Source organism: Loxodonta africana, chromosome 17, assembly GCF_030014295.1.
Source record: "Loxodonta africana isolate mLoxAfr1 chromosome 17, mLoxAfr1.hap2, whole genome shotgun sequence".
In the NCBI taxonomy this organism is placed as follows: Eukaryota; Metazoa; Chordata; class Mammalia; order Proboscidea; family Elephantidae; genus Loxodonta; species Loxodonta africana.
In genome coordinates, this window is record NC_087358.1 from 31,379,770 (window position 1) to 31,407,466 (window position 27,697).

General features: G+C 38.7%; 1 protein-coding gene across 7 annotated transcripts in view; it reads right to left on the reverse strand.

Annotated features, from left to right (window-relative positions):
- The window catches only part of LMO7 (LIM domain 7), a 281,227-nt gene that overhangs the window by 148,725 nt on the left and 104,805 nt on the right, over window positions 1-27,697 (reverse strand). For all 7 annotated transcript variants that reach the window (XM_064270029.1, XM_064270027.1, XM_064270028.1 and 4 more), the window contains exon 2: window positions 20,358-20,428. In XM_064270029.1, the coding sequence (XP_064126099.1) occupies window positions 20,358-20,428 (71 nt within the window). The remainder of the gene's footprint in view (window positions 1-20,357; window positions 20,429-27,697) is intronic.

The window sequence follows — 27,697 nt, forward strand, 5'->3', positions numbered from 1 at the left end:
TTAGGGTATTTCTCCTAGGGAGAAAAATTAATTTTATAATACTAAATTTTTGTAAAATTTATGTATACCTCAAGGAATAGGGGCAGAGCCTCATGTCAAATATCAAGTACAAGTGTTGTCTATGGAGACAGTATTATCTTTTACAAATATAACTTATTTGTACAATAAGTGTTCTTCAATTACACATATGGAATTCTTTAAGGCAACACTGAGTTCAGGTCACTGGCTTGATTCAAGAATTAGATAACATACCCAGACACCCTTTTAACTCAGTACTGAAGTCACTCCTAAGGTTCACCCTTCACCCAAAAGAAAACAGGCCTATAAAACAATAACACATGGAATTCAACTATGTGTGTTGTATGAGTCTAAATGTGCACACCAGCCAGGCACAAGGACTAGAATAAGGAGGGGACAAGAAAGCCAGACTAATGGAAATGGGAAACCCAAAGTCGAGTAAGAGAGAGCTGACACGTCATGGGGCTGGCAACCAATGCCACAAAACAATATGTGTATTGTTTAATGAGAACCTAATCTGCTCTGTAAACTTTCACCTAATGAACAAAAAAACACAATCAGATAGCATAATAACCTTCCAGATGACTCTGTACATTAGGACCTAGAATCAGTCAAGGGCTTATTTGATCTCCCTGTATCCCCATGCTCCATCTCTCTAACCCCGTTTAGTAACAATAGTTTCATGGCTTCCTTGTTCCCATTTTCTAATATTAAACCTCTACTTCCCCAAGCATTCCCTTAGGCCACAGCTTAAATTCGATTATACACTATGTTAGCACTTCAGAGGTTTAAGGAGCTCTTTAAACCAGAACAGAAAACATCTAGTCATTTGATACTTCCCATGGAACAGCAATACCAATAAGGACTGCAACCCCTCACCTTCAGCCCATCCTTTAAGTTGCTGTCTATTTCTTTTTCTTCTTCCTTCCCCCCACCGGCACGCCATCTACTCCTTCCAACAGGAAAAGCTGGCTCTGTCCAAACACCTTACCATCAATGAACTTGACCTGATGTTAAATATAACTTATCAAGGTTTGACACTCAAAAAAGATTCAATATGACGAGCTTTATGTACAACTAGCTTATCTATAGAGTGTTATGAGCGGTTTTAATGAGAACTAGAATTTCATGCTCTACTCTCCGTTAGTCTCCAAAAGCCAGCTCCAAACTCTAAACCTCATTTTTCTCTTTATCAGAAAGCTCTACAGCTGAATACAAAATTTAGGGACACATTTCAGCTTCCTAATTCTAATGATTTTCAAAATATACCAAACAGACTGACTTCAAAGAATGTATCAACAGAGGTGGGGCCAAGATGGCGGACTAGTCAGATGCTTCCTGGGGTCCCTCGTACAACAAAGACCCCCAAAACAAGTGAATCAATTATATATGACAATCTAGGAGCCCTGAACCTGAAAGACAAAGTTGAGGAGTCAGACAGAGCAGCTGGGGGTGAGAGAGACAGTTCAGAAGCAGCGAGGATTTGCCAGGCCTGACCAAGCTGGCACCCTGCAGGCTGTATCAGCCAGTGCACTCAGGCCAAGGGAAGCAGTAGTGTTCAGGACACATTTTCCACACTGGGAGAAACCAAGTGGCAGAGAGTCTGCACATGCCTGGGGAACCAGGGGAAAGCAACGAAAGATCTGTGAAAAGTTAAGTGCAAGAGTCTAATCTATTACAAAGGAAGCACCTCCTTCCCATTTACCCACTCCCTCCCCACTCTGCTCTGGTCCCCATCTGGCTTCAGCAATTGCCACACCCCCGGGCCAGAAATGGGACCCCTCCTGCGCTTTGAGCCATTCTCCCAGCTTTGGTGAGGGAACAAATTAACATACAAATAACAGAACAAAAAAAATAATTTGCCAGCTCCCCTAAACCTCAGGGCAGCCACAGCCCCTTTGCCTAGGCATAGGCATAAAGGGTCCATAGACTCTGAATGCCTTTCACCCCTGTATAGATCTGTGTGGGCCCATTTCAACCGCATAAGTCCTCATTAGCATAGTACAATAGGGTATATAACTGAAGCCTATTTTCAACCAGAACAGCTAAGGGGGAGCACCAGATTCGTGACATTTGACACCATCCTTCGCATTAAACAGAGTCCTCACCTACCCACATCAGGGGCCTGAGGGCTGTTGGCTCCACCTACTCTTCCTAGCCAGCCAAGACAGGGGTATGAGAAGAAATGGTGCTTCCCAGTATTTACAGCAAACAGCACTGGGTGCCCAAAGTCCAGTTCCAAAAAGCACCCACCTATGCCCTCTAGGGGACAGGGACATGCCTTCCACCCAGGAACTCAGGTGCAGCCATGAGCCCCCTACCTTCCTTAGCACATAACCCCCTACTACAGCCAGATACCTGTGCCTTCTACAATCACCCCTACGTAGCCCTGCTCATCTAGGACTGTAGGTAAGAGCCTACACCACACACTCAGCAAGCAACAACCAGGACACCTAAGTTGAATCCACACAAGAAAAGTAAATGGACTCCTGGGCTCACATGCCTAACAGCAGCTCTAACCACCTGGTGACAGGACGTGAGAGTTTCAAAGACGCCAATAATCAAAGTAACTCACATGACCAGCCTATTTGGGCATATCAAAACAAAACAAGAAGCCAGGACATGGTAAGCAAGCATAAATATATATAATAACTTATTGAAAGCTCAGAAACAACAGTCAATATCAAATCACATAAAGAGGCAGACTGTGATGCCTTCAGCAAGCAACCAAAACTAAGAACCAAGAAACCTCCTGGAGGAAGAAAAATTCTTAGAACTCCTGGAGGTAAAATTCAAAACAATTAATATACAGAGCTCTTCAAGAGATCAGGCAAAACGTAGAACAAGCCAAGGAACACACAGGCAAAGCAACATAGGAACTTAAGAAAGTTATACAAAACCATAATGACAAATTTAATAGGCTACAAAAATCCATGCAGGAACAGAAAATAGAAATCCAAAAGATTAATAATAAAATTTCAGAATTAGATAACTCAATAGAAAGTCATAGGAGCAGAGGTGAGGCAATGGAAATCTGAATTACTGAGGCTGAAGATAAAACACTTCATACCAACTTATTTGAGGAAAACTCAGATAAAAGAATTTGAAAAAATGAAGAAACCCTAAGAATTACGTGGGACTCTATCAAGAGGAATAACCTATGAGTGATTGCAGTACCAGAACAGGAGGGATAACAGAAAATACAGAGAATTGCTGAAGATTTGTTGGCAGAAAACTTCTCTGATATCATGAAAGATGAGAAGATAGCTATCCAAGAAGCTCACTGAACCCCACACAGGGTAGATTGCAAAAGAAAGTCATCAAGACATATTATAATCAAACTTGCCAAAACCAAAGATAAAGAGAGAATTTTAACAGGGGCTAGGAACAAACAAGAAGTCATCTACAAAGGAGAGTCAAAAAGAGTAAGCTCTGACTACTCAGCAGAAACCATGCAGGCAAGAAAGCAATGGAATGACATATATAAAACCCTGAAGGAAAAAAACTGCCATGCAGTAATTACATATCTAGCAAAACCGCCTCTGAAATATGATGGCGAAATTAGGGCATTTCCAGGTAAACAGAAGCTAAAGGAATTTGTAAAAACCAAACCAAAATTACAAGAAATACTAAAGGGAGTCCTCCGATTAAAGAGTCAATAACATCAGATAACAATGCAAGACTAGAACACAGGACAGAACAACCACATATCGACCCAGATAGGGAAGCCACAAAAATAAATCAAAGCTAAAACACTGAAAATAGGGAAACAGAGATGTCAATATGTAAAAGATGACAACATTTAAACAAAAAAAGAGGGACTAAATAATGCAGTCATAGAACTTTCATATGGAGAGGCGGTCAAGTGGATATCAAGAAATAAAAGATTGGTTTAAACATAGATAAATAGAGGCAAATATTAAGGTAAACACAAAGGAAACTGACAATCCTACACACCAAAGTAAAAAAGAAGAAAAACATAAAGACTCAGCAAATACAAAATCAACAACAATGAAAAAGACGAAAAGAAAATACGTAAAGAAAAATGACTCAGCACAGATAATTAAGTGGAACGAAGAAACTGACAACAACACACACACACAAAAAAATACATCAAAATGTCAGCACTAAACTCATACGTATCAATAATTATGCTGAATGTAAATGGACTAAATATACCAATAAAGAGACAGAGTGGCAAAACGGATTTAAAAAAATACAGGGTCCATCAATATTCTGTCTATAAGAGACATATCTTAGACTCAAAGACACAAACTAAAACTCAAAGGATGGAAAATAATACATCAAGCTAACAACAATCAAAAAAGAGGAGCAGCAACATTAACCTCTGACAAAACAGACTTTAAAGCAAAATCTGCCACAAAGGATAAGGAAGGATACTATATAATGATTAAAGGGTCAATACACCAGGAGGACATAACCATAAAAAATATTTACGCACCCAATGACAGGCCTCCAAAATACATAAAACCAACTCTAAGAGCACTGAAAAGAGAAATAGCTCCATAACAATAGCAAGAGACTTCAACACGCCACTTTCGGTGAAGGACAGAACATCCAGGCAAAAGCTCAATAAAGACAAGGAAGATCTAAATGCCACAGCCCGCCAACTTGACCCTCATAGACATATACAGAACACTACACCGAACAGCAGCTGAGTATACTTTCTTTCCCAAAACACATGGAACATTCTCCAAAAGAGGCCATATATTAGGCCACAAAGTAAGCCTTAATAGAATCCAAAACATCAAAATATTACAAAGCATCTTTTCTGACTGTAAAAAAAAAAAAAACCCAGTGCCATCGAGTCGATTCCGACTCATAGCGTAAATCAATAAAAGCAAAAATCAATAAGAGAAAAAGCAAGGAAAAAAATCAAATACATGGAAACTGAACACCTTCCTCAAAAACTGAGTTATATGAGAAATCAAGAATGTAATAAAGAAATTAACAGAGCCAAATGAGAATGAAAACACATCCTACCAGAACCTTTGAGACACAGCAAAAGCAGTGCTCTGAGGTCAATTTATAACAGTAAGTGCACACATTCAAAAAGAAGGGCCAAAATCAAAACATTAACCCCACAACTCAAACAAATAGAAAGCAGCGAAAGACGCCCACAGGCACCAGAAGAAAACAATAAAAATTAAGAAGAAATAAATGAAATAGAGAATAGAAAAACAATTGAAAGAGTTAACAAGACCAAAAGTTGGTTCTTTGAAAAGATCAACAAAATCGATAAACCACTGGCCAAACTGAAAAAAGAAAAACAGGAGATGAAGCAAATAACCCAAGTAAGAAAATGAGATGGGCGATATCACAGCAGACTCAACTGAAATTAAAAGAATCGTAACAGAATACTTTGAAAAATGTACTCCAACAAATTTGAAAACCTAGAGGAAATAGACAAATTTCTAGAAACACACTACCTACCTAAACTAACACAAACCGAGGTAGAAAAACTAAATAAACCTGTAACAAAAGAAGAGACTGAAGAGATAATTTAAAAACTCCTAACAAAAAGAAGCGAAGGGCCTGAGAGCTTTGCTGGAGATTTCCATCAAACTTTCAGAGAACAGTTAACACCAGTATTACTAAAGGTATTTCTAAGCAAGAAAAGGATGGAATACTCGTGAACTCATTCTATGAAGCCAGCCTAACCCTGATACCAAAACCAGGTAAAGACATCAAAAAAAGAAAATTACAGACCTATATCCCTCATGAACTTAGATGCAAAAATTCTCAACAAAATTCTAGCCAACAGAATTCAACATCAAAAAAAAAAAAAAACTCACTATGACCAAGCGGGATTCATACCAAGTATGCAGGGATGGTTCAACATTACAAAAACAATGTAATCCATCATTTAAATAAAACAAAAGACAAGGACCACATAATCTTATAAATTGATGCAGAAAAGGCTTTTGACAAAGTCCAATACCCATTCATGATAAAAAAAAAATCTCAGCAAAATAGGAATAGAAGGGACAGAGTAGCAGAGGCAGGAGTCTGGGGATCATGGTTTCAGGGGACTTCTAGATCAATTGACATAGCAAAGTTTATTAAGAAAATGTTCTGCATTCCACCTCAGTGAGCGGCGTCTGGGATTTTAAGAGCTTGCAAGCATCCATCTAAGATTCATCAATTGGTCCAAACTCGCCTGGAGCAAAGGAGAATGAAGAACACCAAAGACAGTGGGAAAATATTTGCTCAAGAGACAAAAGGGCCAAATAAACAAGAGAATCCATCACCCTGAGACCAGAAGAAAAAGATGGTGCCTGGCTAACACCATTGATCACCCCGACAGGGAACACAACAGAGTCCCTGATGGAACAGGAAAAAAGAGTAGTGCAGAACTCAAATTCTAGTAAACAGACCAGACTCAGTGGTCTGACTGAGATGGCAGGAACCCCTGAAGACATGGCCCTTGGGCTCTCTCTTAACCCGGAATGAAAACCATTCCCAAAGCCAACTCTTCAGACAAAGATAACACTCGGCTATATAAAGCATAAAATAATACTCATGAAGAGGTGCTTCTTAGTTCAAGTAGATACATGTGCCTAAATGGGCAACTCCTGTCCAGAGGCAGGATGAGAACGCAGAAAGGGACAGTAGCTGGCTGAATGGATACAGGAAACCCAGGATGGAAAGGTGGAGTGTACTGTCACATTACAGGGACTGCAACTAGGGTCACATAGTAATAAGTGTACAAATTTTTGTATGAGAAATTAACTTGAACTATAAACTTTCACCTAAAGCACAATTAAAAAAAAGAGAGAGAGAGAGAGAGAGATTTGTTTTATGTGGGGCAGCATTTCCATAAACTTGTTGCAAAGCTTCAACGATTTGGGAAGAAGTCCACTTGAGTTTTGTTAAAAATTTGGTATTTGCCCTGACCTCAAAACAGTTTTTTTCCATGGCACAAAAAGTACCCTTTTTTTTTTTTGAAGGCACCTTAATGAGACTAAGACAAGTGTATTACCAAGAGAACTTGTCTGCAGTCATCCGCTGATTGCAGAGATGTTGAAATATGTTTTGTTTAGAATAAACCTATGCATGTATGAACTGGAATCTTAGTAGCAACTTTTTGACTAACCCACGAAATCCAGTGAGAAATGACAGTAGCTTAGTTCAAAGTGGAGCCCTGGTGGCATGGTGGTTAAGAGCTTGGCTACTAACCAAAAGGTTGGAAGTTCGAATCCACCAGCCACTCCTTGGAAACCCTATGGGGCAGTTTTACTCTGTCCTATAGGGTCACTATGAGTTGGAATTGACTGGACGGCAACAGGTTTGTTTGTTTGTTTGTAGCTTAAAGTGGTAGCAGCAAAGGTGGTAAGAGACAGATTTTGGATTTATTTGAAGGATTTACCGACCAAGTAAGAGAAAAGAAAATTAAGAGTGACTCCAAATTTTTAGCCTGAGCAACCAGAAGAATGGAGTTACCGTCAGCTGAGATGAGAAACACTATGGGGTAGCATGTTGGGGAAGCATGTGAGGATCTGGTTTTGACCTTAAGCATAGGATACCTATTTAAATAGCAAGTGGACACGTCATATGGGCAGCTGGCTGTATGCATACCAAATAGAGAATTTAAGCTAGAGATCTAAATTTGGGAGTCTAAATCATGTCAGTCAGTATAAAGAATGTGTGAAAAATGTAATGTAGAACAGTATTTGTCACGGTATTTAAGTGTGCACAAATATACACACCAGTTCACTCTGTGAAAGCCTGAGTGAGAAATTATGATTTACGGCTGATAAAGAACCTGGATGAGAGGTGAGGAGCTGTATCTGAAAAACTAAATAAAACACATCTGACAAGAGAAGGGATTCGGAGTACCAGAAGATGAGTATGAATATCCCCCAAACTTAACACAGGAGGAAGGGACATCCAATCCTGGTAATCGTACAGAAGATAGGACTGACCCAATTAACAAAACGAAACCAACATCCACAACAGACCAGACTGAAGGGCCTCCACCCAAGAATTATCTGAGGTAGGCTCCAGTGGCCTGCTAATGTGCCTGTGAGCTGCTTGAACTTGTCATATCATCTGTGCCTGAACCCTCTGCTGGGGCCAAGAAAGAGGAAAATAATTTCCCTCCTCTCCTCATTATCTTCTTTTATAGTTCTTGTTTTCTGGATAGTACAGGTATGGGGGAAAGAATAAACAATTTTATAGGCCAATAAAAAGAATGTATTGATACACTAACAATTTTTTACCTAAGAATTATTGTTAATCATTCACACAAACACGTATCTAATGTCTTTCCATCAACCACTGTCTAAACATATGTCCCACATTTGCCAAACTTTTCCTATTAGTAGCTTTAAAAAAAGATATTATGAAGATATCACCAATTTCTTCACCAATTACAGAGCAATAAGTTTTGTTTTATCTGTTATCTGGCACTTAATCCTTTGCCTACTTTTCCTGCAGACACAAGTTTTGCACAAGAAACGTGTTTACTAACGGCAGAGCACTGTGCTAGGGTTAGCCGCAGAGCAACCAGACAGTGAAGCACTAAGGAAAAGGACCAACTCTCATTTCAAACAGTCTTCCCTAGCACTTAGCAAGGTACCTGGCATTTAGCAGGTGCTTTAAAAATGTTTAAGGAGCCTGGTGGTGCAGTGGTTAAGCACTCGGCTGCTAACCAAGATCTCAGTGGTTCAAGCCCACTAGCCACTCCTCGGGAGAAAGATGTGGCAGTCTGCTTCTGTAAAGATTTATAGCCTTGGAAACCCTATGGGGCAGTTCTACTCTGTATATGGGGTCGCCATGAGTCAGAATCAACTCGACGGTGGTGGGTTTGGATTTTTGAAAATGTTTGCTAAAACCCACTGCCTAACATTCAATTCAGAACTTTTTTTTAATGATTTAAAACCTCAATTTTCTTTATAGAAATAAATTTAGAAAAATGTTACTTTTCAATTCAGTGACATGCTGGAAATCATTTTTTTCCTTTTACCAACAATCACACATCCCAGCAAGTTAAATCTTAATGCTCTCTCCTAATTGTTAAATGTTGTAAACGCTCTGTCAGCTATTATACTAATTTGGACTAGTTGCCTTAAATAAATCCTTACTATAATTTCTCATTAATTAATCAAAAAACCAAAACCAAACGCAGTGCCATCAAGTCGATTCCAACTCATAGAGACCCTATAGGACAGGGTAGAACTGCCCCATAGAGTTTCCAAGCAGCTCCTGGCGGATTCGAACTGCCGACCCTTTGGTTAGCAGCTGTAGCACTTAGCCACTCCCCCGCCAGGGTTTCCTTTCATTAATTACCTCTATCTAAATTCATAAGCTATAATGGTTCTAAAATAAAAATCACATTAAGTGGTTAGTGATCACATTTTTCATGGGCAAAATAATCAGTATATATGATAAAAATTTAAAAGTTGAAAAGCATTCAATGTAAGCATTTATGATCACTTTAGCATTTTCAAAGACTGACAGTAAGATTAATATAATTTTCAGAATTCCCGTGGTAATAGTTTGAATACTGCTGAATTACCTATAATACAAATAAAAAGTTAACAATAAGTGCTAAGATGGGAAAGAACATGCAACAGCATCCACTCAGTACCAATGTAAGTTACAGTCACCATTTGGTTATGACGGGGCATTCTTACTTGGCCTCACTGTCATGCCTGAAGCATCCTGCAGTGATGCAAAATTTGAGCGGTGACAGTAGGTTCCCCTTTTTCCAAGAAACCTAAGTAATTACAGCACCAGTAGATCTCACTGAGCAGCAGGACACTTCCCAATACCACATCAAAAGCAAAGAGTATCCAGCAGGGTGACTCTGGGATCCTGTTCTGGTTCTGTTTACTAGCTCTGTAAGTAATGTTACTTCTTTTCAGTCCGTTCATAAAAAGGAGAGTGGTATAAGATAACTTTAAGAGTTTTTCTATTATAGTTGGACTTAAATAAAAAAAAAAAACGGTTGCTGTCCAGTAGATTCCAACTCCTGGTGACCCCATGTGCTTCAGAGTAGAACTGTGCTCCATAGGGTTTTCAAGGCTGTAACCTTTCGGAAGCAGATCACCAGGCCTTTCTCCTGATGTGACCTGGGTGGGTTCAAACTGCCAACCTTCTTGTCAGCAGTCAAGCACTTAACCATTTATACGACCCAGAGAATCCATAGCTGGACTTAGATTTCTCCAATTTTTACCACTACAAAGCTACCAAAATGCTGCAATGGATATACGTATGTATATCTATCTCTGTACATGTATACCTCTTTAATCATCTCTGATATTTGATTTCTAGAAGTAAAATTATCAGGTTTCAAGCTCTTGATACTTGCCTGAAAAGGAACTTAAACTCATGCACTTTGTCACCAGCAGGCAGCATTCAAGTGGCTACCACATGGCACCCTAGTACCTTCAACAGCGGTGACAGTCTTCCCACTGAGTGTCAGGTACCTACTACACAATTTTCCCATAGTGCTGTAGCTTTTTCAACCACCCTTTTAAGGGAGGTAAAAAATTTCACCAGTTTTAGCTATCACAGTGTCATGGATTGAATTGTGTCCCCCAAAAATATCTGTCAACTTAGCTGGGCCATGATTCTCAGTATTCTGTGACTGTCCACCATGTTATATGACTTTCCTATATGTTGTAAATCCTATCACTATGATGTAATAACATGGATTAGTGGCAGTTGATATTGGTGAGGTCTACAAGATTAAAAAAAAAAAAATTTTTTTTTTTTTAGTCTTAAATCAATCTCTTTTGAGATATAAAAGAAAAGTGAGCGGAGAGACACAAGGACATCACACCACCAAGAAAGCAGTGCCGGGAGCAGAGCTCGTCCTTTGGACCTGAGGTTCCTGCGCTGAGATGCTCCCAGACCAAGGGAAGACTGACACATCACAAGGACCTTCCTCCAGAGCCAACAGACAGAGAAAGCCTTCCCCTGGGGCTGACACTCTGAATTTGTACTTGTAGCCTACCAGACAGTGAGAGAATAATTTTTTCTTTGTTAAAGCCTTCCACTTGTATTTCTGTTATAGCAGCACTAGATGACCAAGACACAGAGCTCTGGTGTTTAAATTGTTTTTAATATTTTCCATTATGAAGAGGTTTTATATGTATTTTTTTCCATTTTGCATTCCTTCCTTACAGCAGATTCCCAAAAGTAGGATTACTGGGGAAAGTTTTGTGATTTATATGATAAATGTTTATTATTATAGTACTAAATGAAACAGCATATAAACTTGCTAAATATTGACAAACTGCTTTACAGAAAACTGTCCTAGCTTACATTTGACTGGTCACTATGAGAATACTGTATACCATTTCGCCACACATTTGCTGTCATTTGTTAACAGATTTTAAATTATTACTAGTATCTGGCTTCACAAAATTCTTTCTTACTAATGAACGTGAATATCGCACTATTTACCAGTTTAATTTCTTCATTATTTGCTCATATCCTTTGCTAATTTGTCTAGTGAAGTTTTAAAATGAATACCTTACCAATTTTGTTGAGTTCTATAAAATCTTTAAGTCATTTTTGCTAAAAATATTTTTCTCAGAATGTTTCTTGCCAGACTACTTATTTAAATATATTCAAATCTATTTTTTCCTGTGATTTTTTTGTCTACCACTTCAAAGATCTGAATTTTAAACTGCATCCAAAGATTTTAACTTTTCAACTGTATTTTTCCAGGTTTTTATTATTTTAATCTAGCCTATATTGTGGTCTATAGTTGAGTTTTTAAATTAATTCTTAGCCATCTATTTAGCTCAATACCATGAACTGACTGATTTATAGCTTCTCCATTTTCTCTTATCTCCTTTATCATAAATCCTCATATCTGAAAATGCATTTCTGGACCATGCTACTCTATTAATATGTAAATCTATAAAGCAATCCATATTCCTTAATTACCATGCTTTGTCATATGTACACTGCAACAAGCTAGTTCCACAGAAATTTTTACTTTTAGTATTTTTCCTATTCTCACCTGTGATGGTTAAGATTGTGTGTCAACTTGGCCGGGCCATGATTCTCAGTGTTTTGGCAGTTGTATAATGATGAGATCACTTCCCTGCTGAAATCTGATATGTAATCATCCTCATGGTGGAATCTGCTGAGTGATACCACTAGGGATGGGGCCTGTGGAAGCTCACCAGTTCCTCAGCCTTCATCTCTCCACCCTCCACAACCTACTTCCTTCCTACTCACCTTGCCAAGGTTTTTGGCTTGTTCTGGATCCTGCAGCTACCTCTTGTCATCTGACCTTCAGTTCTTGGGACTTGAGCTAGCAGCTTACCTAAGAATTTTGGGATTCGTCAATCTTCACACCCTGTGAGCAAGAGTCCTGCTCCCTGACCTGCCAATCTGGGGTTCACCAGCCCCTGCAGCTACGTGAACCAGGAGAAGGTTTGCAGCCTTGCCTGCAGATCGTGGGTTCACCAACCTCTGCAGCTGCAGGAATCGGGAGAGGCCTCTATCCTGATCCACAGACTTATGATGTTCCAGCCTCTACAGTCACATGAGCTGTTTCCTTGATATAAACCTCTCTTTATATATATATATATATATATATATATATATATATATATATATATATATATATATATTTTTGTTTGTTTGTTTTTTAAATATATATTTAAACACTTCACTGGTTTTGCTTCTCTGGAGAACCTAGCCTAAGACATCACCTGTTTATTTTTATATATGAACCTTAAGATAATTTCTAAGAAAAGCCTAACTAGACTTCATATGAGTATTAGATTAAAACTATAAATTAACTGACATTTACTATACAGAAATGTTGCCCATCACTTATTTCTTAAATCTTATAGCTTAACATTTTAACTTCTGCACACAAAATAACAGTCCCATGCATTTCTCCAAATTACTTTTCCAAACTTTATCACTATTGTTTTCATCCACCTAATTTTCTGACTGATGAATGTCAGTATAAATTCTAGAGATTAGAATAAGACAATTACTCTAAATTTATAAGTGATACCATTACACATTTGTCTTTTTTACAATATTCATTCCACTTACTTAACCTACTTCTCATTGCACTGACAAGAATTTTTATACATTCACCATTTCACTGCCAACATACGGTTTTCTACATGTTCACAAGAGTCCCCACTACATAAAAAACCTCCATCAATAATAACCTCTTGCTGATTAACTTTAATATAAACTGGTTAGACATCAGCACACACACATTACCCCTTCTGTTTCTAGTAAAATATTGTTGTCATTTACTTCTAGAGGACCTATGACTGAGATGTGCATGTTCTCCTCCTCGTGACATATTTAGGGGAAGGAGGGCCTGTTCATGGGACACCCAAGCTCAGGAAGCATACTGGTTTAAGATTTCTACCCTTAAGCTTGAAGCCAAAAAATAAGAAACTTCTGCAAAACTTGATGTATGTGTGGAGAATGTGGTTACTACAATAGAAATGGATTTTTCAATTGTTTACCAAACTGACCTTCAACTTGATACACTCCTTAAAAAAAAATTTTTTTTAAATAATGTATTTTTCTATATGTAGGTACTGAATTATAGAAAAAAACTCAACACGAAGCTTAAAGAAAGAGTATGTAAGAATTCCTATGCATTCATTCAGCAACCATAAAATACTGCCCCCTATAAAATACTGTCATGAATAGAAAGCAGTTAAAATTTGTTTAAATTATCTTTTTGAACTTGAACTCCAGCATTTTTTGTTTTACTTCTGCTGGGTTATCCGGCAACTTGGAATACTCAAAGTTTACTACTGGAAGTGAATAAAAATCATTTTTACTTCTTAAATTTCAAAATGCTATAATAATAGATTGGGGTCAATAAATAGTTGCAGCATTCTGGAGCACTGTATGTAGGTTAATTATCCATTTCAGAAAATTCAAAACCAAGATAGCACATGAGCCTATGGGCTTCCCATGGAGCACCACATAGAAGTCACAAGTGTCCACTGATGGCACTGATATACTATGTGTGACATTCTTCCAAACAACAAAAGTACAGGGATTTTTTGGCATGAAGAGAGGTGTCTTAGTCATCTAGTGCTGCTATAACAGAAATACCACAAGTGGATGGCTTTAACAAAGAGAAGTCTATTGCCTTACAATAAAGTAGACTAAAAGTCCAAATTCAGGGCATCAGCTCCAGAGGAAGGCTTTCTCCCTGTTGGCCTTCTCATCAATCTTCCCTCAGACTATGAGCTTCTCTGCACAAGGACCCGGGGTCCAAATGACATGCTCTATTCCTGGCACTGCTTTCTTTGTGGTATGAGGTCCCCCACTGTCTGCTCACTTCCCTTTCCTTTTATCTCTTGAAAGATAAAAGGTGGTGCAGGCCACACCCCAGAGAAACTCCCTTTACATTGGATCAGGGATGTGACCTTAGTAAGTGTGTTACAATTCCACCCTAATCCTCTTTAACATAAAATGACAATCACAAAATGGAGGACAACCACACAATACTGGGAATCACGGCCCAGCCAAATCAATACACACATTTTTTTGGGGAGACATAATTCAACTCATGACAACTGGTGACAAAGTTCCTCATCTTGTCTGATGCCATAAAACAATCACCTGAGTTTCCCATAGTAAGTGAACAGAAAACAATGCTCATTATTGGGGCACTTTTAGGCAGACAGTGTAGTGGTCACATGGTAGGCATATATAGAAACAGGATTACTCAAACCAATAGGTAAACATATTTCTCCACTCTTTCCAAGCTGTAAGCAATGCAAAAGAAGGCTCAACGACAGTGTGAGATGTTTTCTCAATAATACGAGCTGTGTGTCCAAAAAGCCATAAACTTCATATGCATGGATGACTTGGGACAGAGCAAAGACTTGGGAGTGTTCCAAGGATGGGAAGTGCAGACTGACCAACCAATGACATATCCAATAAGACTACCTTCAATTAAATCTTTTTACTTCATGAGAAGAATAAAGAATGTTTTCATTTGATTATTTCTAAGGTTGCCATTATAAGATGAGTAACTCGGAGATAACTAACTCGTATCACTAGCTGGATATGCCTCAACCAATATGTTTAGAGAAGGGAAGTAATTCTGCTAAAACAACAGAGCAAGAGAGGGTTACGGATATTTATGTCGTGCCAAATCTTTATATATATATATATATATATATATAAGTGAATGGTAAGGCAGCCCTCATGAACATTAAGAAACACTGACAATAGGACACAGATTAATGGATATTACTAGTAAAATTCATAGTAAAGTATAACAAGGAGCTGAAATCTCTTTATGGATGCTTGTCAATGCTTTTGCTAATTAGGAGACCCTGAAATTCAGATTTTCTTCCCATTTCACCGTTTAGTAAAGCCAAGAAAGATTATGTGTCTAAGGTAAACATCTGACAGACACTGATGGGGAAAGTATTCTTCTGCCCTCAACTCACCAGATCCCACAGTCAATCAAACTAAGTGATACCAACATGATTAACGAAAGTTGCTAACTTCAATAGCAAACAGATTCAAAGGTAATGGATGCACATAACTACCTTCATTACTCATGTGTATCTTGTCTGAAACCCCAGCGCAGTCTATTCCCAATTTAGACTATCTGAAATGCCAGTACATTGCCAGCTAGTGAAAGCTATAATAAGCTCACCTTCTCCAACTCTTGACTTTGACATTTCAGGATGCCCTTTCAGAATGGATAAACTACTTCAAAGGATAAAAGACTGTTGAAGAACTAGGTGAAATATTCAGAAAACCGTTTAATGGTGATAATGAACTAGGATGCCTACAGGTTTTTAAGAGGCAACAAGCAGACCCTATGCTCCAAAAGAATTTTTTCCGGAAGTGAACCAAATAGACGTTAGCCTTTTCCTGTAAGAAAATGAATTCAGATTTTTAAAATATCTTAATCATATTCCAGCTAAAACTTGAGATCTCTAACGGGTAAAATATTCTTAAGGACAGACAGCTTACTATATTGACCATTAATTTAAAAGTCAGGGCTTGTAATACTGGGCCTCTGAACAGCAGCTTTTGTTTTCCTCCTAGGCATTATAAGTTAGGCAGATGTCACGGTGCCTGCTTAATCACTTCGTAAACCAACTCGCTACGCATTCTTCAGTTATGGACTTGTGTAGAATATAGTTACCTGGGCTTTCTTTTTGTTTTTCAATCAACCCTACACCTATTAGATTAATAAACCTTCATTAGCTAGCTATGGATTATAAACAATGTGAGCCACAATCCAGAGTAAGAATTTTTAATACAAATATCATGCAATATTTTGGTGTCCCTACAGTAAATCACCCCACGTGTCTGTCAGTTTGTCCTACTGTGGGGGCTTACGTGTTGCTGTGATGCTTGAAGCTATGCCACCAGTACTCAGATACCAGCAGGGTCATCCATGGAGGACAGGTTTCAGCTGAGCTTCCAGACTAAGACAGACTAGGAAGAAGGACCCGGCAGTCTACTTCTGAAAAACATTAGCTGGTGAACCAGGAGTATCACTTCTGATGTCAGATGGATCCTGGTTGAAAGCAGAGAATACCAGAAGGATGTTTACCTGTGTTTTATTGACTATGCAAAGGCATTCAATTGTGAGGATCAGAACGAATTATGGATAAAATTGTGAAGAATGGGAATTCCAGAACACTTAATTGTGCTCATGAGGAACCTTTACATAGATCAAGAGGCAGTTGTTCGGACAGAACAAGGGAATACTGATTGGTTTAAAGTCACGAAAGGCTTGCCTCAGGGCTGTATTCTCTCACCATACCTATCCAATCTGTATGCTGAGCAAATAATCCAAGAAGCTGGACTATATGAAGAAGAACGGGGCATCAGGATTGGAGGGAGACTCATTAATAACCTGCATTATACAGATGACACAACCTTGCTTACTGAAAGTGAAGAGGACTTGAAGCACTTATTAATGAAGATCAAAGACCACAGCCTTCAGTATGGATTGCACCTCAACATAAAGAAAACAAAAATCCTCACAACTGGACCAATGAGCAACATCATGATAAACGGAAAAAAGACTGACGTTGTCAAGGATTTCATTTTACTTGGATCCACAATCAACAGCCATGGAAGCAGCAGTCATGAAATCAAGAGATGCATCGCATTGGGTAAATCTGCTGCAAAGAATCTCTTTAAAGTGTTGAAGAGCAAAGATGTCACCTTGAAGACTAAGGTGCGCCTGACACAAGCCATGGTATTTTCAATTGCATCATATGCATGTGAAAGGTGGACAATGAATAAGGAAGACCAAAGAATTGATGCCTTTGAATTGTGGTGTTGGCAAAGAATATTGAATATACCATGGACTGCTAAAAGGATAAACAAATCTGTCTTAGAAGTACAACCAGAATATTCCTTAGAAGCAAGGATGGCAAGACTGCATCTTACATACCTTGGACATGTTGTCAGGATGGATCAGTCGCTAGAAAAAGACATCATGCTTGGCAGAGTACAGGGTCAGTGGAAAAGAGGAAGACCCTCAACAAGGTGGATTGACACAGTGGCCGCAACAATGAGCTCAAGCATAACAACGATTGTAAGGATGGTGCAGGACCGGGAAGTGTTTCGTTCTGTTGTGCATAGGGTCGCTATGAGTTGGAACCGACTCGACGGCACCTAACAACATAGTAAATCACAATTGCTGATTACCACAGCTTAATATTTATTGAAGCTACTTTTAGAAAGCATTCATTTAAAGAATAAACCAAACCCACTGCTGTCAAGTCGATTCTGACTCACAGTGACCTTGTAGGGCAAAGTAGAACTGCCCCATAGGGTTTCCAAGGCCTTAAATCTTCATGGAAGCAGACTGCCACATCTTTCTCCCGAGGAACAGCTGGTGGGTTCAAACTGCGAAACTTTCGATTACCAGCTGAATACTTAACCACTGTACCACCAGGGCTTCTATTTAAAGAATTCAAAAAAAAGAAAAAAAAATTCTGTTGTTATCGAGTCAATTCTGACTCACTAAAAAAATGGATTGGACTTACCTGGTAATGCACACTTCCGAACTCGTGTTATCCAAATTAGGAAACAACTTAATAATGAGCTTTAATAAGTTTGGGAATTAAAGTGACTTTTTAAAATCAATGTACCTCCAAATATACACATCCAAATATTTGTTGTCACCATTGAAGTAGAACCTATATATTTATTCTAACAGGACTACCTGTGGTCAAAATAGTTATTCATCAATTCTGAATATTCTCACTAATAACAATGTGCTCACCCTTTTGGGGTCAGTACTGTTTTTGGAAATTACCTCAAATCATGCAGAGCCAAGGCTTGTGCATAAATTTGCACTTTAAACTAAAAAATTAGGTGTCACTCTTCAGCGTGTTTAAAATGAGACAGTTAACAGAAGCAATCTCCCCAAAAAGAGGACCCTTGAGAATATTTTGAGCAACAGCTCCTCACTGGAATGATATAACCCACAAAGTGACTTCTTTGAAAAGATCATATATTTGAGCTCTCATATGTATAAAATCAATTCAGTGCTTAATAAGCACTCTTCCTACATAAACCCACTAACTCCTATCCAGACTTCTGGGGCTTAGCAATGATATCAAAGCTATCCCAGGATAAACTACTCATCACTAAGGTAGTTTGCAGATCACCTGCCTCTTCCTAGCAAGCATGGTCTTTTTTTCCCTTCAACCTCAGAGCATGTAAATACCCTAACATTTTCAAATCAAGACAAAGTAATTTCCTGTCAGAGACCAAATGGACTAAGCAGCCTATTTAAATTTGTTCAAACACTATTTGGCAATGATGATTCTGAAGGTGACATCAGGGGAAGACGAGAAGCAGCTCTTAAATTTAATTCATGGCCCTTCTTCATATGCCTGTTCTCCATCTTTGGGTGAGCCTCATAAAACTGACAGTTCTGTGGGTTACAAATGGTTGAATATCAACAACCTCCTCTGGCTCAACTAAATAATATTACCCTAAGTCAAAGAAGTTTGAACACCTACCAGCAGAGCGGATGAGATAGAGAATTATCTTCATGGTCGTCTTTATAAAAAGTGTAATAAAAAATAAATAAATAAAAAGTGTAATAGTTTATTTAAAAAAAAAATACCTTATGTATATTATTACTGAACTTTGCAAGTCTGAATTAGGCAGATCAGATACCATGATCCTCACTTCACCAAAAAAACCCACTGCTATCAATTCAATTCCTACTCGTAGCGACCCTAAACAACAGAGTAGAAATGCCCCCATAGAGTTTCCAAGGAGCACCTGGCAGATTCCAACTGCCAACCTCCTGGTTAGGAGCTGTAGCACTTAACCACTATGCCACCAGGGTTTCCCCTCACTTCACAGGTAAGAAAAATAAGGCCCACGTGTTAAGTCACTTGCTCCCATGTACACAACTAGTAAGCAAAGGAGCAAGGAATAAAACTAGGTCTTTGCAGCTTCTTGTCTTTGCAGCTTCTTCAAAAAGAATCAAAATCATCTAAGTTCTAGTATATACACTTCCAGTACTTACAAGTGGACAGATTCCATAAATACCTACGGGATAAGCTGGAATAATTAAGTGCTTTTAAAAATATGGGTGGGTACTCAAGTACATTCTTACGGTTCATTTGCTCTTTCTGCATCCTGCACTCCTACACAGGATTTCTTCCTTACACCCCACACACCTGGCTGCCCCATTCCCTTAGGTAACATATCTAGCTAACTGTACTTGGCATCCACTGGGGAACCAAACATTACACTAACCGTACATCATATGCCTCACACCATCAATCATGACACCAGTATAGTTACTCATGGTAACCAAAGCCTGGGACGTGGTTCTCGACAATAATATATTAATGCAATGAATAGTCCATGATGCAAGCTGGTTTTAGTCATGCAATGAATCCATAAAAAAGCTTTAAAGAAAAATTTGCTACTGCCTAAATTTGCTCTCCAGCCATCGCTATTTACTTAAAAAACAAGTTTTGTATTAACTTCTACACCAGGCAATTGCCTATGTTAGAATACTGAGAATAAGTAATAAGTGGTGAAATATAATAAGGCTTCTTCCTCAACCACCCACCCCTACTGGTCCATCAAGCAATAATTGTTCTTGTTTACTAATTAAAAATAATATATATTTCACCAATGCTATCTTTAGATACAGAGACTGATAACCCTTCCCCACTGTCTTGTTCTATGGAGGTATCAATTTGCAAGGATCAGATCTCCCCTTTAACTGTGGAGGGGGGAAGGTACTTCATAACATATACACACACACACACACATATGCACATACACACACACCCTGATTTTTTAATTAATTTTTAAACGCGTTAAATACTTACTCACACAACAGAACACCATTTTCTAGAGAGGCTCGAAAATCCTTTGTTTCAAAATTCTTCTCCGTGACTGCCTGAAAGATAGATTTGGGTGTTAATTTTCTCTTAATCTGGGAAAACACACAACTTAACTTCAGTATCAGTTTAATTAATATGCACGTAATGTGATACTTGTGGTTGCATACATCACCAAAAGTTGTCCCATACAGGAAATTAGATACTGGTCTATGTTATCGAGAGAGAGGTTATGAATAATCATTTTAGTATGAATAACTGTATGCAAAAAAAAAAACACAAGGGTTTTCTATAATGTAACCATTTTATTGGATGATAAACAAAAGTTAGAAGCTAAACTGGACTGCCACCATATTTTCTATAGAAAGCCTACGGGTGATATATTCTACTAATGGTAAAGAAAAACAAGTTAGGATATAAAATCGAAATGCCAGCTATAAAGGAACATCATTCAAGTCAATTCAATCTCCAAATTCCTCAAGCTTTATTAAAAAGCTAAATAGCAGAGGACATGACTCCCCCTAAACTCATTCATGAAATGACCCTAATTTGTGCAAAGAAATTTATGAAACATCCTGGGGAGAAGACTGTTAAACCCTGAAACACAGAGAAAACAGAAGAGAGAAGGTGCTAAATATCTTAAACAGGCATTTTCCAACTGAATGCTCTTGCATACGAATGAGTCATCTTTTCTAGGGTTACCACGGACAATGTTCTTAGTGAAATTGCTATAAAAATTTCTATAGTTCTTATCATATCACTCTAAGGTAGAGCGGATGGGATAGGAAAGGAGATTCCATAGGAGATGGAGTAACAGAGACAATGGGGTGGGAAAGAGCTGCTCCAGGCACAACTCCTGGGACAGCGTCCCTTGTAGGCATGGGCAAGGGCCAACGGCAGAGAAGCAAGCTCTTCTAGAGACACAGCCACCACCTGGGAGCAGGAATCCTTGCTCCACCTGCCTTCAGAGAGAAATAGATTCCTGGAATCCTAAATGAAAAATTATTCGTCATAAATCTCTGGTCAGCTGCCATAAATCCCATGGCCATCGAGTCGATTCTGACTCTAAAACTTAAAGCTCCCCGTACACCTGCTGCCGTCACAGCTGCTAAGCTGCTAGCTTTCGGGCCCACCCTGGATCCCTCCATGCCTTAACACTCCGTCTTTCCACAATGCCCAACACTGCTGTGGCTATAGGTAATACCTGTTAGCTGACAAAATATTGGTTACTTTTAGGATTAAAGTTAGTTTCTTTAACAACTTTGTGCAAATTGGTTCCATAAATATGGATGGGAGCCTGGGCCAGGGGTGACACATGCAAACTCAGTAAGATCTATATACGGCACTGGTCTACACAAAGGCTGCATTGCTGATGAATTAAACATCTTTTGAGTATCTTGTTACAGACACTACACTGGATACTGGGTGGAGATAATTAAAATAAGTGGCTCTGTTCTCAAGGAGCTCACAGCCACATAAGTAAAACGCAAGTTTTAGAAGCACGGTAAAACATATTCAAACAGAATGGTATATTCCTTTAAGGATAACCTCAAGTGGCCCATGGATTATCCCAGATAAACCCCTTCCCAAACTCTTCTGAATTTGCCCCAAACCAAAGTTAAAGTAAACCCTGAACCCAACTAGCAAAAACAGTAACCTCTCATTTATCTGAAAACTCCTACCCAAAGCCAAAAAGCATTTAAAGGGCCATAAACATCCAAAGCAAAGTCCATGCTCTTTGGCCACAGGAAAGCCCCTCAGAGCTCTCGATACTTAGCTAATCACCATTAAAACAATCATAGATTAGAATAAAGAAGGGTTGTCTGTGCCCAGCAAACACAGGGATAGCTGTCAACAGTCAAGGGCAAGGGGCAGGCCAATCGAGGGGACAGAGTATAGCAAGCAAAAAAATGGAAAGAGAAAGGGCTCAAGTCAAACAAAGCAAATTCAAATCCCAATTTCACTTCCTAATAGCTGTGTGATATTAAGCAAGTTAAATAACCTCTCTGAACCTCAGTCCCTAAAACAGGGAAAATCTCTCCTACTTACTAGTTTTGTAACAGCTGAGATGCTATGCAATCAAATTCTTGAGGATGGTTAACAATAGTATAAGCTTAACCTTATCACATACTTTGGCCCTGAAGATGCTACTCCAATGATTAACCCTCAAAGGAACATCTCCACACCACAAAGACAAGGCTGAGTTATATTCAGAACAATGTTTATTTACTAAGGTAGACATATTGCAATACACAGAGCTATTCAGAAAACCCAACCATCCAGAGTGGCTCATTTGTTTCCAAAAAGGTAAGATCATACTACCAGCCAGTGCACGTAGTGGATTTCAGATCCCCTCATAAACGTCAATATGTTAATGTACTTATGTACTTTCCAAGTTTAAAAAAATGATGGTAAAAGACCAGACTCCATTTATACCGTATTTATAAAGACGACAGAATATAAAACTAAACAAAGATTTTTAAAAGTCTGCGTTGCCGAGGATGTGGGCATCTGGCAGGCTCTCTACACTGTTGATGGTAATATAAAATGATATCACCACTTTGGAGGGCTGCTTGTAATTTGTGTAAGAAGTCTTAAATCCGCACACACCCTGGCCCAGTATGCGCAGGTTTAAGAATTTACACTAAGACAACAACAGGATAAAAACAAAAATCACAGAAGAATTGTTTCACAGCGTTACATACAACAGCAGCAATTCCAGACATCCTTCATGCCCTACAGTAAGAAATTGGTTAAATTATGACATTAGAAAAAAATGGAAAGCTACATGAAATTTAAACTAATATCAAGAAAGCATATTTATTACTTAAAAAATAATTAACATGTTAATGAAAAAGCAGATTATGAAACAATATAAGGAGTATGATCTCAGCTTCTGCAACTCTATAAGTTAATGTATAAATAAGGAGTAAATATATTAACAGTAATTATTTATAAGTAGTAGAATTATATAGGTAATTTTAATATTATTTCTTGCTTATTTATATTCCTTAACAACCATCAGGTGTTTTTGTGTGTGTGTGCAACAGATGTTGTTGTTAGGCGCTGCTGAGTCAGCTCCGACTCATAGCAGCCCTACGCACCACAGAAGGAAACACTGCCCAGTCCTGCACCACGCTCACAATCATTGTTAGCTTGAGCCCATTGTTGTAGCCACTGTGTCAATCCATCTCGTTGAGGGTATATATGGATAGAACAGATATACTAATTAATTAATGTAAAAAGGGCAACATTCAAAAAAAAGTCAGAATCTATCAGATTTAGGCCAATTTCCTGTTATCTCCTACATCCAGAAAAGAAAGGAAGAGGGACACACCAGTTTCTCCGTTAGGTAATCTTTCTCATTTCGTATGCAATCAGTACAATCCCTAAATTTAATAATCCTTACTATTCCCTTTCCACAAGTAAGAAGACTGAGGGTCAGAAAGTTTAACTCTCTAGAAAGTTACAGAACTAACAAGCACACCATCCACAGGCAACAATATGCCCACACCCTCGAGCATTTTAAAAGTCCTCAATACGAGAGTGTCTCAACTGTATCAGACATTAAAATGCTTTCTAAACTAAATTATCTTCAATCTATATTTAGATTTTTTTTTAAGCTACATTAGTGTATTCTACTACTCTTTATGCCTTTCAAAAGAATTCTCCACCGCTAAAGGCATAAAAGGAAACTCTGTAAACAAAGTTATTCGATTAATATTTTCCTTCAATTTCCCTGGATAAAAAAGATTTGTAATCTTAACTTGTGATGACTGTGGCGGGGGGCGAGGGGGGTGTGTGTATAAGAGAGAGAATAGAAATACAGTATGCTAAGCTTTAAAATACTAAAAGTTTTCTGTAAATGTTTCAACATTTTCTTTGGCCATTTTTCATCAATATTAGAAAATATTCATATTGTATATACTGGCTGCTCCAACCTCAATAACTCAAAAAAATCTGATTGAGAAAAGTAAAATTCTTTAATTAGCAATTTCTATAACCCATTGCTGTCGAGTTGAGTCCGACTCACAGCGACCATATAGGACAGAGTAGAACTGCCCCCGTAGAGTTTCCAAGGAGCACCTGGTGGATTTGAATTGCCGACTTTTTGGTTAGCAGCTGTAGCATTTAACCACTATGCCACCAGGGTTTCCACATGAAAGAGGCCCTGGTGGTTCACTGTTTTTAAGTGTTTGGCTACCAACCAAAAGGTTGGAGGTTCAAACCCACCAACCGCTCCTTGGGAAAAACATGTGGTAGTCTGTTCCCGTCAAGATTACAGCCTTGGAAACCCTAAGGGGGCAGTTCTACCTTGTCCTTTGAGGTCGCTATGGGTAGGAATCAACTTGACAGTAATGGGGTTTTATGGTCACGTGATACTAACAATCACGCAGATGGTGCAGGAAGGGGCACTTTGATCCTGTTATACGGAGCCATGAGCCTGAGTCGACTTAATGGCAACTAACAACGTAGCCATATGAATAAAAACTCACTTAAGACCCCTTCTAACACAGCTAAATGGAAGGTTTTATACCAAAAACAGAAGCACAAATTAATAAGAAATTTCAGTTTATAGTGGCCGCCTTGGCAATTACATTCCTTAAGGTCACAAAATGGCACCTACTCTATCAATGATGAGTGATGACAGGTGTGGCGTCTGGAGCCCGGGTGCCTGTATTTGAACCCCTAATCTGTCACTTCAGACAGATTACGTAACCTCTTAAGTTTTCTCATCTATAAAATGGAGATAAAAATATCTACCTCAAACATTCCCTTCCTTTTTTAAAACAAGTCCAAATGGACACAGTTATTTTTGCACTGAAGTTCACATAACACTATGGTAGAGAGTGCTGAGAATTAAATGAGATTTAAATTCTATTCTACATGGAAAATTAAATGAGATAATGTGTATGAAGCTCTTAGTGCTTGCCTGGCTCACCAGAAGCATTCACAAATATTAGCCATTACTATTAGTCTTAAGAGGTTTCATCTTAGCAAGTAAACTTTAAAGGAAGAAACTGAGTTACCACATCATAAAACTCTACTGGACTACTTTCTGAATCCTGGAAACACTGCAATATATATATATATACATACATACACACACACACACACACACACACATACAGAAAAGGACCTTATGACATTGTTAAAGTCAATTTGTTTAAAAAAAAACCACTAAGCCATACCTTAATTACAAACCATCCTTATTTTAAGAGTTCAGTATTCTGGAAAAAAAATTCCAGAATTCTGAAAGAATTGTTTTTATCTAATAGCTCTAATCTAACAATTACTCATTTGGTTTTTCAACAATTTTGAGCTTTACTCATTAGCAAGTTATTTAAGGTGTGATATGTTTTACATAATGAGGTTGTGATTCATAGGAACTAAATAAATAGAGACCATGTGTTTTCCACTTAAATCATCAAAAGTAAACACAACCAGGCGTGATCACTATGTAGTCAAACCGCCACACCCTTGACGTCTATAGAATCTCTTAATTTTTCCCCCTCGCAGCACATGCCCCATGCCATATTCTCCTAATTTGGTTAAATAAAATCATTGCTACCTGAAAGAATCTCAAGCAATGTAAGTACATCAGAGCAGACCACCTAGAGCCCAATTTTGGACCCATTATTACACACTTCTGGTAAGTTACTGGAGGCAGCCCTAGTGGCACAGTGGTTAAGAGCCAAGCTGCTACCCGAAAGGTCAGCATTTCAAATCCATCAGTCACTCCCTGGAAACCCTATGGAGCAGTTCTACTCTATCCTATAGGGTCACTATGAGTTGGAATTGATTTGACAGCAACAGGATGGTAAATTACTATGCAGACATTAATTTTCAAAAGAGAGAAATAGTTGCCCTATCTACTTTGCAGACCACAAATGATATGTGAAATACTTTGACCCCGCTAGAAAAAAATAGTAAGTATCCCTAGTGGTCCAATGGTTAAGCACTCAGCTGCTAACTGAAAGGTTGGCAGTTCCAACCCACCAGCCACTCTACAGGAGACCAGACCTAGCGATCTGCTCTCGTAAGATTACATTCTTGGAAACCCTATGAGGTTGTTCCACTGTCCTGTAGGGTCGCTATGAGTCGGAACAGACTGGATGACATGCAACAACAGAAGACAGTTGCCCTCTACAGTCTAGGCTAGTGCTTCTTCTGGCCACATGTCCCTGTGCACCGACCAGCCATCCTGGTGGAAAGAAGGTCTTAAGGCAGCATGGCCAAGTGTGAGGCTCTTGGGTGGATGCTTCCTGTGAAGTTACAATTCATCCACCAGCAGATACTAAGGGTGGAGTGGCCCGTGTGAGAAAATATTCTGCACAAACACTGCTGCCAAACCTGCCTGACCACCTGTAGCCTCCAGGGAAGCCCTTCATGTGACAATTTCACAAGGCAGATTTTGTGGGAGAAAATATTAGCTAACTATATAGGCAATACGTGCCTACTCCCCAAATTTCAATAAAGCAATTTCTTTTGCTGTGAAATGTATTAACAAACAAATGGGAATTATCTTCACACCACTGACTGTTTTATGATTTCATTTTCGCTGGATAAGGTTTCCCACCAACATAAGCAACAAGTTCCCTAAAGCTTCATCGCTCAGTTCCAATTCTGACCGTATAACCCACATGACTTAAATCCCAAATATTCTGGAAACTTCTCAAAAACCATTGCATACCATACTGGTTATCAGCAAAGCACCCGCTAATGCAAGTCAGGAAGCACCCTGGCTCATTTAAGTTCTTCAATTTCTCACAAATAGCCTTTTAAAAGACGTCTAGAATCCCAAAAGTGCTCTCTGTCATGATTTGTGTGACCCATAGTGCAAAAACACTGTGCCAGTTTAAGCTTGTTTTTAAAAAGGGGAGGTCTGGCGACAAAAACTGGGCTTTGAGTCCCAACTGGGCACACAGCTGATTCCAAATATAAGTTTTTACTAATTGATCAGCTACTTGATCATGATATTGAAGATACACATATCTTATTAGCTCAACTGTATAAATGTTAATACAGAAAAAATTTAAAATATCCCAAAAAGCATTTCAGAAGCCACCACGGTACACAGGAACCGCACTGTAAAACAACTCCACAAAAGACGTGCCTACCTTAAAGTTTCCATTCAAGGAGACTAAGTGTTCATATCTAATGACCTATAATGAGATAACCCGTGTAGGGCGTTGTTTCCACAGTGAGCAGCCCCAGGCCAGTGCACATCAAGGAGCTGGCATGCTTGCCAGTCAGCCTCCACAGCTACTATGACTTAAAAACACCCCTCCTCTCCTTTCTTTAAGGAGCCCTGGTGGTAAAGTGCT